General features: G+C 43.9%; 2 protein-coding genes across 2 annotated transcripts in view; one reads left to right on the forward strand and one right to left on the reverse strand.

Moving 5' to 3' along the window:
* acot13 (acyl-CoA thioesterase 13) overlaps nucleotides 1–13,406 on the reverse strand; it is a 220,355-nt gene that overhangs the window by 50,713 nt on the left and 156,236 nt on the right. The window lies entirely within an intron of this gene.
* Nucleotides 1–13,406, forward strand: part of tdp2b (tyrosyl-DNA phosphodiesterase 2b) — a 39,321-nt gene that overhangs the window by 24,649 nt on the left and 1,266 nt on the right. The window contains exons 5-6 of the mRNA XM_070880619.1: nucleotides 5,914–6,032; nucleotides 9,853–10,023. Coding sequence (XP_070736720.1) covers nucleotides 5,914–6,032; nucleotides 9,853–10,023 — 290 coding nt within the window. The remainder of the gene's footprint in view (nucleotides 1–5,913; nucleotides 6,033–9,852; nucleotides 10,024–13,406) is intronic.

A 13,406-nucleotide genomic window follows, 5' to 3' on the forward strand; every position in this document is an offset into this window, starting at 1 on the left:
AAGTAAGAAATAAAGATTGCAGGAAGCAAGCAAGACTGATAGAAAATGTACTCTATTGCACTCGCCCTAGCGGCAAAATCGTTTACCTGGAATAGCCCAATCCCCGAGGGCCCCAGATAATCGAGAGTTGCCTGTATTTCATCTTTAATAATTGATTCCAACATTTTCTCCACTACTGATATCAGGCTAACCGGTCTATAATTATCCATTTTCTCTCTCCCTCCTTTTTTAAAAAGTGGTGTTACATTAGCTACCCTCCAGTCCATAGGAACTGATCGAGAGTCGATAAACTGTTGGAAAATGATCACCAATGCATCCGCTATTTCTAAGGCCATTTCCTTAAGTACTCTGGGATGCAGACTATCAGGCCCCGAGGATTTATCGGCCTTCAATCCCATCAATTTCCCGCCTAATAAGGATATCCTTCAGTTCCTCCTCCTCACTAGACCCTTGGTCCCCTACTACTTCCGGAAGGTTATTTGTGTCTTCCTTCGTGAAGACAGAACCGAAGTATTTGTTCAACTGGTCTGCCATTTCTTTGTTCCCCATTATTAATTCACCTGAATCTGACTGCAAGGGACCTACGTTTGTCTTCACTAATCTTTTTCTCTTTACATAGCTAAAGAAGCTTTTGCAGTCAGTGTTTATATTCCCAGCAAGCTTCCTCTCATACGCTATTTCCCCCTCCTAATTAAACCCTTTGACCTTCTCTGCTGAATTCTAAATTTCTCCCAGTCCTCAGGTTTGCTGCTTTTTCTGGCCAATTGATATGCCTCTTTCTTGGATTTAACACTATTCTTAATTTCCCTTGTTAGCCACGGTTGAGCCACCTTCCCCGTTTTATTTTTACTCCAGACAGGGATGTACAATTGTTGAAGTTCATCCATGTGATCTTTAAATGTTTGCCATTGCCTATCCACCGTCAACCCTTTAAGTATCATTTGCCAGTCTATTCTAGCCAATTCACGTCTCCTACCATTGAAGTTACCTTTCCTTAAGTTCAGGACCCTAGTCTCTTAATTAACTGTGTCACTCTCCATCTTAATAAGGAATTCTACCATATTATGGTCACTCTTTCCCAAGGGGCCTCGCACAACAAGATTGCTAATTAGTCCTTTCTCATTACACATCACCCAGTCGAGGATGGCCAGCCCTCTGGTTGGTTCCTAGACTATTGGTTCAGAAAACCATCCCTAATACACTCCAGGAAATCCTCCTCCATCGTATTGCTACCAATTTGGTTAGCCCAATCTGTATGTAGATTAAAGTCACCCATGATAACTGCTGTACCTTTATTGCACGCATCCCTAATTTCTTGTTTGATGCTGTCCCCAACCTCACTACTCCTGTTTGGTGGTCTGTACACAACTCCCACTGGCATTTTCTGCCCTTTGGTATTCTGCAGCTCCTCCCATACAGATTCCACATCATCCAGGCTAATGTCCCTCCTTACTATTGCGTTAATTTCCTCTTTAACCAGCAACGCTACCCATTCTACTTTTCCTTTCTGTCTATCCTTCCTGAATGTTGAATACCCTGGATGTTGAGTTCCCAGCCTTGGTCACCCTGGAGCCATGTCTCCGTGATGCCAATTATATCATATTCATTAACTGCTGCCTGTGCAGTTAATTCGTCCACCTTATTACGAATACTCCTCGCATTGAGGCACAGAGTCTTCAGGCTTGTCTTTTTAACACACTTTGCCCTTTTAGAATTTTGCTGCAATGTGGCCCTTTTTGATTTTTGCCTTGGGTTTCTCTGCCCTTCACTTTAACTTTCATTCTTTCTATTTTTTGCTTCTGCTCCTATTTTACTTCCCTCTGTCTCTCTGCATAGGTATTCATCCCCCTGCCATATTAGTTTTACCCCTCCCCAACAGCACGAGCAAACACTACCCCTCGGGCATTGCTGATCTTCTATCTCAACTCCACCTTCCCACCCCACCCCCCTTGATTCCTTTAGTGTCTTTATCGATCTCAGTCGTAACGACTGAGCATCCTCAGCTCTCTAGGTAGAAAATTCCAAAAATTCACAAGCCTCTGAGTGAAGACATTTCTTCTCATCTCAGTCCTAAATGGCCAAACCCTAATTATGAAACTATGACCCCCACTTCTAGACTCACCAGCCAGGGGAAACCGCTTTCTGCATCCATCCTCTCATTCTTCGAACCTGCAGAGAATATAGACCCATTCTACTCAATCTCTCCTCATGGGACAACCCTCTCATCCCAGGAATCAATCTCGTGAACCTTTGTTGCACCCCTCTAAGACAAGTATATCCTTTCTTGGGTAAGGAGACCAAAACTGTGCACAGTACTCCAGGTGTGGTCTCGGCAAAGCCCTATACAATTGTAGCAAGACTTCCTTACTCTTGTTCTCCAACCTCCTTGCAATAAAGGCTAACATATCATTTGCCTTCCTAATTGCTTGCTGTACCTGCATGTTAACGTTCTGTGATTTGCATATAAAGACACACAAATGCCTTGCATACCAATGTTTACTAGTTTCTCACACTTAAAAACAAAAATTCTGCCTTTCTATTCTTCCTACCAAAGTGGATAATTTCACATTTACCCCCCATCTGCCAACTTCTTGCCCACTCATTTAACCTGTCTATATCCCTTTGCAGCCTCTTTGTGTCCTGACAGCTTACTTTCTGACCTGGCTTTGTATTGTCAGCAAACGTGGATACATCACGCTCGGTTCTCTCATCTAAGTGATTGATATAGCTTGTAAATAGCTGAGGCCCAAGCACTGATCCTTGCAGCTTTTCTGGACCTGGGAGTGGCTGCAATGTTGTGTTCTCGTGCTGTGACCCTGAATGTAAAAATTTACCCACCTGAAGAAATCAATCAAAGCTGTGGGTGGAGGAGTAACAATCCCAAACAGACTTAGGCTTGCTTCTTATTGTCAGTAAGTGCAGTTCTGCAGAAAACCTGTTTCTAGCCAATAAGCCTCTTGGTCCTCTTTGGCAGGCTGCAGAGAAACGTAAAGGATCCCGTTGACTATTTCGAAGAAGAGCAGGGGAGTTATCCCCGGTGGCCTGGCCAATATTTATCCCTCAATCAATATAACAAAAACAGATTAGCGGTTCATTATCACGTCGCTGTTTGTGCGCAAAGTGGCTGCCGCGTTTCCCACATTACAACAATGACTACACTACAAGAGTTGCCCCAGCTGGATTTCCATGTTTAAGAAAGATTGAACTTGCATTTATATAGCACTTGCCTTTCACGACCATAGGACATCCCAAAGCCATAATAAAGTACTTTTTGAAGTGTAGTCAATGTTGTAATGTAGGAAATGCAGCAGAAAATTTGTACACAGCAAGGTCCCACAAACAGCAATGAGATAAATGACCAGATCATTTATTTTGGATGTTAGTTAAGGATAAATATTGGTCAAGACATTGGGAGAGCTCTCCTGCTCTTTGAATAGTGCAGTGGGATTTTGTACGTCCACTTGAGAGATACTCAGTTTAATGCCTCATCTGAAAGACTGCACCTCCAACAGTGCAGCACTCCCTCAGGACTGCAAGTGCCAGCCTAGACTATGTGCTTAAGCCTCGAGTTGGATTTGAACTCACGACCTTCTGACTCAGGCAAGAGTGCTACCACTGAGCCAAGACTGAGAACTTATTGAAGCTTTGAGTGATGAGCTGCGACAGCTGTGTCTGAAGATTCTGTATTGGTCCAAAAAGTTGGCATAGAATATCGGCAAATAAGGTTCATGCACCATTTCTCTTGCTTGTGGGACTCTGCCCCTAATGTTTAAAAACTAAGCTAGCCTTCAGGAACTGTAGAGGAGCAAAGAGGTTTGGGAGTCCAAGTTCACAAATCATTAAAACTAGTAGATGGGTACAAAAAGTAATCAAAGACTAATGATATGTTGACTTTGATCTCAAAGGGGCTGGAATACAAAAGTGAGGAAATGATACTTCAGTTGTACAAAGCCTTGGTCAGAACCCATCTGAAGTACTGCATTCAGTTGGGGCACTACACCTCGAAGAATGTGTTGGCCTTGGAGGGGATGCAGCGCAGATTCACCAGAATGATACCCAGGCTTAAGAGGGTTAAATTATAAAGAATAGGTTGCATAAACTTGGCCTGTATCAAATATTGAGAGGTGATTTGATCGAAGTGTTTAAATTATATCAAAGGATTTGATTGGGTAAATGCAGAAACTATTTCCTCTGGGGGAATCACAAATGAGTGGATATAATCTTAAAATTAGAGCTCGGCCATTCAGGAGTAGAATCAGGAAGTACTTCTTCACACGAAGAATAGTAAAAATCTGGAATTTTCTTCCTGCAAAAGATTGTGGATGCGGGGACAGTTGGTGCTTTCAAGACTGGGATCGATCGATTTTTTTTGTTAGATAAGAGTATCGAGGGATAAGGAGCAAAGGCAGGTAAATTGAGTTGAGGTGCAGATCGGCCTGCTTTAACAGAATGGCCAATTCCTGTTCCTATTACTTGCTGAGCTAGAGTGAGTAGCGCATTCATTGGTCTGCAGGAAATCTATTCCCTGTTGGTGCCTTATTACGTTATTTCCCCTCAGCTCTTTCTCTGCCCCTAAATGATCTTTAGGATCAATTTCATGAGGCGTCTGTCCCTGTTGTCTCCAACGTGTCCTGTTATTGTTGCCCCTAAGAATACACAAGGATTTGAAACACTTCAGGTTCCAGAATATTTATAAGTGGTGAGAGGATAGATGGTGGTTGTCTTGTTTACTGCTTGATCTCACAATCTAAGTGTTGATAATTGTTGGAATGAGACTGGCGTGAAGTTATAGATTGACTGCGGCTGTCAATGGCGGTGCAAGATTAACCAACAAAATCTTCAATATCTTATAATTATGTTGGGTCAAAGGTGTAGAAGTTTACGTATTACTAATCTGTATTGAGAAACTGCAAATGCGTCAGAGTAAATGGAGTGTCAACAGCCCACACATTGACCCAATTACACTGAGTGGTGAAGATAGCAAGATCGATTCATGAAGCTCAGATATAGTTTTGTTGATTTTTTTAAAATTATTGATTCATTTTGTTAAATATACTTTATTAATCAGTCAATCAAATCAAATATAGATCACAGGTGACTGGGACTAAATGTGGTAATGGAGTGTATCTGTCTTCCAACCTTGCTTTTAAGTGCTTGTTCAAATTTCTGTACTTGGCAGTGAGTAAAGTAAATACACTTACTGTACTAACATCTGTGGATTTATTTCAGTATTCTGAGCAGCTCTTTTTAGAATACAAGCGTATTCGGTATATAGATCTCTGAAACTGTCTTCTGAGATTCATTCTCTACTTAAGATGAGCTGATGGCAGAGTATAGGGATACCAGATGGAATCTAAAATTCCTTTAAGGTAAAGGCCTCCCCCTCACACTCCCTATTGCATATACTTAGGATACTTTGAGTCCAGCCTTCAATTGATGAATGCTTAATTTTGGCGTGTAATCTAACACGCAGTTGTCTGATTTGGTAACAAGCGCACCTTGTTACCAAATCAGATCTTGGCTGAACACAAAGCAGACCGAATCTGAAGTCTTGTGCATCCCCGATTTTCATCGGCTGTGCCTTCAGTTGCCTTGGCCCTAAGATCTGGAATTCTTTCCCTGAACCTCTCCGCCTCTCAACCTTCCACTGCTCTCCTTTTAGCCGCTCCTTCAAACCTACCTCACCTATCCTAATATCTCCATGTGGCTTGATGTCAACTTTTGTTTAACGCTGCTGTGAAGCGCCTTGGGATGTTTTACTACGTTAAAGGTGCTATGTAAATGCAAGTTATTGTAAACTGCAAAATTGAGGAGGTTGCGTGGAGTAGAGCTGACTTACATTGGAGGGGAAGTGGGAGGACAGGCGTTATTTTATCAAGAAATTTAAAGCAGCATTCTTTTGTTTCTGTTTAGCAAACGAAGAAAACTACTACACAGCCATTATGCTGAAAAAATCCCGAGTGAAAGTATTGAATCAAGAAATAACACCTTTTCCAACCACCTCCATGCAGAGAAACCTCCTCACTGTTCAGGTAGGAAGGATGCAAAGTGATCTCTGAGGAGAAAAATCAGTTATCTATTGTATCACTCAAAGAAATAGCTACATCCTAGTCATTTTTGAGGGGGGAAATCCTTTGCAGTGTTAACATTTTTTTTTAAATCTACTTAAGTTCTCATTGTAAAAGTTGTAAAAAAAAAATCAAGCTCATTTTCTCGCTGTTGCTTAATGTTACTCTGCACTTGTAAATAGATGTGTATTGAGCAGAATTAGAGAAGGTGGAATAAAGGGCCCAAGTTTCCACATGATTTGCGCCTGATTTTTAGGAGCAACCGGTGGAGAACGGACTATCTTAGAAATCGCAATTCTCCACATTTTTTTTTCTGCAGTTCTAGTCAGGTAGAACAGTTCTACTTTGGAACAGAATTTTTTCTTCAAAAGGGGGCGTGTCCGGCCACTGACGCCTGATTTCAAAGTTTCCACAGTGAAAACGTACTCCAAACTAAAGTAGAATGAAACAAGTGAAGAGTTTTATAGAACTGAAAAAACCTTGTCTACACATTAAAAAATCAGGCGCAGGTTACAAATTAGGCGTCCAGAACGAGGTGGGGGGGGGGGGGGGGAAGGGAACTCATTAAATTCTACAATAAATCCTTATTTATACTTCTACAAATATTATACAAATAAATCCAACCTGAATAAACATTTATAAGCAAAGAAAAGATTAAATAAACCATCTTCCTACCTGTGTGAAAGTGCTTCAGGCACGGAGAATTCTGCAGTCAGCCTGAGGCGCCCGTTCTTCCTGTGGGGTGGGGGGGGAGAGGCGCCCGTTCTGCCCGCGGGGGGGGGGGGGGGGGGGGGGGGAGGGGAGAGGAGGCGCCCGTTCTTTCCCGCGGTGGGGTAGGAGGCGCCCGTTCTGCCCGCGGGGGGAGGGAGGGGAGGGGAGGGGAGGGGAGGCGCCCGTTCTTTCCCGCGGGGGGGAAAGGAGGCGCCCGTTCTCCCCGCGAAGGGGGGGGAGGGGGAGGAGGAGGAGACAGTGAGAAGGCTGCAAGTGCTGATGGCAATGTGCTTTTATTAAAAAAATGTTCAAAAATTAAACAACTACAAAAATGGCCGAGTGCCAATGTTTTTTTCACACTGCGCGTGCTCGAATGCTTCAACGCGCACGCGCAGCATTGCCGGCAGGAAAAAAAACTAATTTAAATAGTACCCGCCCCCTCCCATTTACAAAATCGGCGCAAGTGTAGGCTCTGCCCCCCCTGGGCGCCGCGCCAGGCAGACAAGGAGCTGCAGAACGCTCCAGAATCGCGAGGTTTTTTTTAGGCGCGAGAAACAGGCGCCCAGCTCGGAGGGGCACCCGTTTTTTATCGTGTGGAAACTTGGGCCCAGAGTTTCATCAGCAAACATGCTTTAATTGAATGAGAATTCTTCATACACCAGGTTATCTCAAGAGTCTCCAAACACTTCTCCCTGACCTATACAGTTACCTCTGCTGTACCCAGTGCAGCGTGGCGGCTCTGACCTGTAAGGGAACATCTGCGGCAGGTTGGGGCCTTAAAAGAGGCAGATCACTCCAAGGAGCAGCATGAGCTGGTGCAGGAGGGCGATGGCTGTGAAGAGGGTGACTGGATTGGACGTCACCATAACCCAGGTCGGTGATTGGAGCGTGGACAAGTAAACCAGGAGCGGCGAGGTTGAGGTGCAGGAACGGCGGGAGATTGCAGAGTGATGCGCTCGGTGCCCAGGAGAGGCATGGGCCCAGTGGCAGCACGGGCCAGCCCACAGTGTGATACGTGTGCGCACTAGGTCTGTGCAGCAGAGCTGATCTCCAGTCGTCTTGGTTAATCCTTGCCACTAGACCAAGACCAAGCTCTGTCAAGCCCGTGTGGTAGCTGGGGTGCAACATCCACCGCACGTTTTTTAAAAAATCCACGCACAGGCATCTTCCACCCTTCAATATGCAGTTCGGGCCTGGAATATTAGGTTCTTCACTGAAACACCTGTGAACTCATTGAACTCATCCCTTTTTGGCGTGGAAGCAAGTCATCCTCGATTCGAGGGACCACCTAGGAATCTATTCTTGGTCCCTCCTTTTCACCATTTACATGTTACCCCTTGGTGAGATCATCCAGTAGGATGGAGGATCAGCTCCCACATGTATACTGGGAACACCAGCTGTAATCCAGCAAAGAAAATGCTCCAAGCTCGACAAGTGGTTCGGATTTGGGCTACACTGCCTAATAGAGTGATGGATACACAGATTCAATAGTAGCCTTCAAAAGGGAATTGGATAAATACTTGAAGGAGAAAAAAATGCAGGCATATGGGGAAAGAGCGGGCAAGTGGAATTAACTGGACTGCTCTTCGAAAGAGCCGGCGCAGATTCAATGGGCTAAATGGCCGCCTCCTGTGCAGTCCGTCTTTGAGTCAAAATATTCTCCAGCTTAATTTTGGCAAAATCAAAGCAATCCCTTTTGGCATTTGCCAGAGCCTATGGGCATCTGGCCTTGACTTCCATTCACCTTCCCAATTGCCACTTGGCTGTGTTGGAAGGTTTGACACCTTGGTGCACTGCTTGACCCGAAGCTCACCTGCCTCTTCTATATCCGCTCTGCTGCCATGTGCATTTTCTTCCAGTATTGCGGGCACCCATGACTCTTTTTCTAAAATAGTGAAGTTTTGTTTTACATTGCTGATTATTTACAGCTCACCATATCCTTTGGGAACTTCCATGGTGTGTTTAGAACTGCATGGCAGCAAACCATGTATGGCAGCAAACCATGTCCTGCACCATGCCTGTGCAGGTGGAAAGCTTCATGCAGTCATTGAGAACTGCTACTTTAAAAAAAAAAAAAGGCTGCATATAGTGATGCCACAAGTCCCAGCCAGAATGGAGATGTTTGGGTATTTCCCACGTCAGTCACACTTGGAGACTGCACTGTTGTAAGTGATTGTTGTATTGATTGTGCGCACAAAATTTGTATCATGCAATTATTCTTCACACATTGCATTTTGCTGGAGAAATAATGCTGCTTTTATTGGGAGACTGCTGTAGTTTCTGTCATGAGTTCTATTTGCTATAATTCATAGAGACTCTTTAAATAGACTCTGTAGTAAAATAGACTCTGCTGTAAGTCCTGCCATAAATCCCATCCAACCTCCAACTCATTGGCTGACACAGCAGTGTCAATACTCTCTTTATAAAAAAAATCCTAAAGAAAACTGAGTTCCCCCAGTGTTATCAACAGAATAAACACATTTTCATGTGCCCCCCCCCCTTTTCTTTTAAGGGACACAACTAATAAAGGAACTCAAAACTTAAAATGTACTTTCAACAAAACAAAAGGAAACTTGTGAAGCTAAATCATATTGTTAGTGTCTATCAGACACTCTACTCCTTGCAGTGCCCACTGGAATACGATGCAACTGTTAAAATTTGAGGGGAAAAGATAAAATCTATAGTAAAACTGAACTTTGTGTCAGCTTAACCAAGCTCAAATGGCAGGAACGTTTAAAATCCAAGCAAAATATACGACTGGATGCTTATAGTCGATTCCCATCCCTTGTAGCTGAAGAAGGTTTAAGCATCGCACCTTAACTCTCATTTCTTAAGAAAATGTAAAGAATTGCACTGAATTAGTTTCCAAGGGAAGCGGAACTTTTTAATCAAGATATTGGAATATACTTAAGTACCTTTTAAACATGGCTTTTCATTTGAAGGAGACAGATTATGACGTGAGCGATTCAGGCATTCTAGAGGCAGTTTCATAGAATTACTGAAAAATGATGCATCAAACAAGTGTCTTTGTCCTGCCCGCCCACCTCCCCCCCCCCACCCAACCTTGTTACAGGTAAACATTGCAGGGAATGATTTCTGCTTAATGACTTCCCACCTGGAGAGCACTAAGACACATTCCCAGGAACGATTGAAACAACTGAAGATTGTACTGAAGAAAATCAAAGAAGCACCGGAGTGTGCCACGGTAATATTCGGAGGAGACACCAATCTGAGAGACCAGGAGGTGAGTGCGTTACAAAAAGTACGTTCGGGTTTGTAGTTTTGCCTGGCTTGCAGAAATATGAATTGAACTATTTTATATGGGTCAGTTTTGAGTTTTGTTACTTGTTACTCGTTGCAATCCACACACTAATAAATATTGCTGAGGGAAGGACAGTGGAGAGGAGGAAAACCATTAAGGCATTAGTGATACACTGCAGCCATGCAAACACATGACATTCCCAACCTTCTCATTCCCATGTATAAAGTTTTCTTCTGATAAGATACTTCAGTTCTTCTCTTTTTGTTGACAAATTCTGTTGCCGTCCTAAGAAGATTTTTTCTTCTATTATTGATTAATCTTTTGCTGCAGCCTACCTTCATTCATCCTAATTCTTCATTTACTTTATCATCTCTCCTATACTTTTTCAAACGATAGTGGTTTACACTGGGAGTTTTGGCCTTTCTCCTATATCTAGGAGACTTTATGGGTGGGGCTACATGATCACTACTATTTATAAGACCACCCTCAGGGAGCCTTCTCTATTTTCTTTGTACCTGTGATTAAGAGCCAGAAAGGGACTTATTTTTCCACTTGGAATAAAATTACACATCATTACTTTGTTGTCATTGAGAAATTTCCACTATCAAATTCAAAAGAAAAATACTAAAATTATTGCTTTGGGCCATACCTTAACCCTGAGCTGAATAAAAATATGTATTATTTAGTAGAAAAAAATCTCTAAGGTCCTCAAGAACAAAACTCTTGATGTTTTCTCTCTCTCGCTCTCTCTATCCCTCCATCATATTTCTATGTAATTTGCATGGGAGGTAAAAGACTAAATGTTGCACAACTAACTTTGTTCTTTTATTCAAAAAAATTACAACACGGAAACAAGCCATTCGGCCCAACCAGTCCATGTCAGCCATTATCCTCCTGTTTACGGTTCTAAACACCTTTACTCGCCCTTCTCCTTTCAGCTCATTTTCCTTCATCCACCTATCTTGTCATAGTTTCTGCCTCGGCCACTAATCCTGGAAGTGAATTCCACAGCCTCAGCATGTTTCTCCTGCCCTCTGTTCTAAATCTATGGCATTTAGTCATACCTAGGCCCCTTGTTCCTAACCCTTCAACTACTGGAAAACTTCTTAATTTAAAAAAAAAAATGGAAAATTCAGTTTATATTTAAAATTTTCAGGCAATCACACTGCTGCAACTCTGGAGACTTGCCTCTAATAATATGGCAAACAACCATTCATCAGCTGCGTGTTGATGAATACTGGTATGACATTAATTAGTTATTGCCAAATGGAATACAAGTGTTGGAGGTTTTCCATGGAGGTGGGAAACTCGCTTAAGAATCCAGCTTAGAGCATTAAATTCCCAAGTGCTTGACTGTATGAACAGTCATGTGAAGGCATTGGTATATCTCCTGTAATGACATTACACAATGGTGTGTCTGCTCAGTACTTACTGTGTGAGCACCGACCCGTTCAGATAAACTCATTCCATTTTGGTGACCGTTAGCAACATCGGACCAGTATTCACGATCTGTACAATAAACAGTTTACTAAAACTGTCGAGCAATATCTGACCTCATAATCCAGCCCAAAAGGGACAGGGTCACTGGAAGTATTGGATGTTGCAATAAACTGTCATTGCTCTATCAAAGCTTGGTGTCTCATTCTCTTGCTTTACCTTCATTTCTATTGGAAAGCACCATCCTCCATCCAGTGTTTCTCTCCCCAATGGCATAGCCAAGGTCATGAACTTTGTAAGGGAGGAGCTAGAGTAAGTAAGGGCTGAACATGGCTCAATGTGGGGGGGGGGGGAAGAAGTGTCACCTGAACACGAACATTGCCTACCGTGTGACTGTTAATCTGTGATTGTGGTTTCTTTTTCGTAATCTGTTGCAACTAAACAGTTTCATTTGATTTCTACTACACACAAATATTTTCTGAGATTTTTACCAAGATGGTTTTACTATATAATGGCGTCAGGGGACCTGCTCTTCAGCATTGCTTTGCTTCAAAGGAGGTTTTGAGGGTGTCCTTGAAGCGTTTCCTCTGCCCACCTGGAGCTCGCTTGCCGTGTCGAAGCTCTGCTTAGAGCATTGCTTCAGCACTTCTCTTATTTGGAAGAAGGAGAGCATGCCAGGAGATCTCAGGGACACCGTAATCGTGATCAAAAAAGGGGACATGTCCGACTGCGATAACTACAGAGGAATCTCCCTGCTGTCACCACAGGGAAAGTCATTGCAAGAATCCTCCTCAGTCGTCTTCTCCCTGCGGCTGAAGAGCTCCTCCCAGAGTCGCAATGCGGATTCCGTCCACGAAGGGGTACAATGGACATGATCTTCACTGCACGGCAACTGCAAGAGAAATGCAGGAAACAGCATCAACCCCTGTACATGGCCTCCTTTAACCTCATAAAGGCCTTTGACACTGTCAACCGTAAGGGATTATGGAATGTCCTCCTCCGTTTTGGCTGCCCTCAAAAGTTTGTCACCATCCTCCGTCTGCTCTACGGTGACATGCAAGCCATGATCTTGACCAATGGATCTACCGCAGACCCAATCCACGTCCGGACTGGGGTCAAGCAAGGCTGCGTCATCGCACCAACGCTCTTTTCGATCTTCCTTGCTGCAATGCTACACCTCGCCCGTAGCAAGCTCCCCGCCGGAGTGGAGCTAAATTATAGAACAGATGGGAATCTATTCAACCTCCACCACTTCCAGGCCAGATCCAAGGTCGTCCCATCCTCTGCCATTGAATTATAGTACGCAGACAACGCTTGCGTCTGTGCACACTCGGAGGCCGAGCTCCAAGCCATCGTCGACACCTTCACCGAGGCGTACGAGAGCATAGGCCTTGTGCTAAACATCCGTAAGACAAAGGTCTTCTGCCAACCTGATCCCGCCACACGGCACTGCCCTCCGATGATCAAAATCCACGACGAGGCCTTGGACAACGTGGATGATTTTCCATATCCTGAGCCCACTGTCAGCAAGAGCAGACATTAATGACGAGATACAACACTGCCTTCAGTGCACCAGCGTCGCCTGAGGAAGAGAGCGTTTGAAGACCAGGACCTCAAATCTGGCACCAAGCTCATGGTCTACAGGATAGTAGTGATACCCACCCTCCTATATAGTTCAGAAACATGGACTATATACGGCAGTCACCTCAAATCGCTGGAGAAGTACCACCAGCGCTGCCTCCGCGAGATCCTGCAAATCCACTGCCAGGACAGACGCACCATCAGTGTTCTCACTCAGGCCAACATCCCCAGCATTGATGCATTGACCATGCTCGATCAGCTCCATTGGGCGGGCCACATCGTCTGCATGCCCGATACGAGACTCCCAAAGCAAGAGCTTCGACATGGCAAGTGAGCCCCAGGTGGGC

This window comes from Pristiophorus japonicus, chromosome 5 (genome assembly GCF_044704955.1).
Source record: "Pristiophorus japonicus isolate sPriJap1 chromosome 5, sPriJap1.hap1, whole genome shotgun sequence".
Lineage (NCBI taxonomy): Eukaryota > Metazoa > Chordata > Chondrichthyes > Pristiophoridae > Pristiophorus > Pristiophorus japonicus.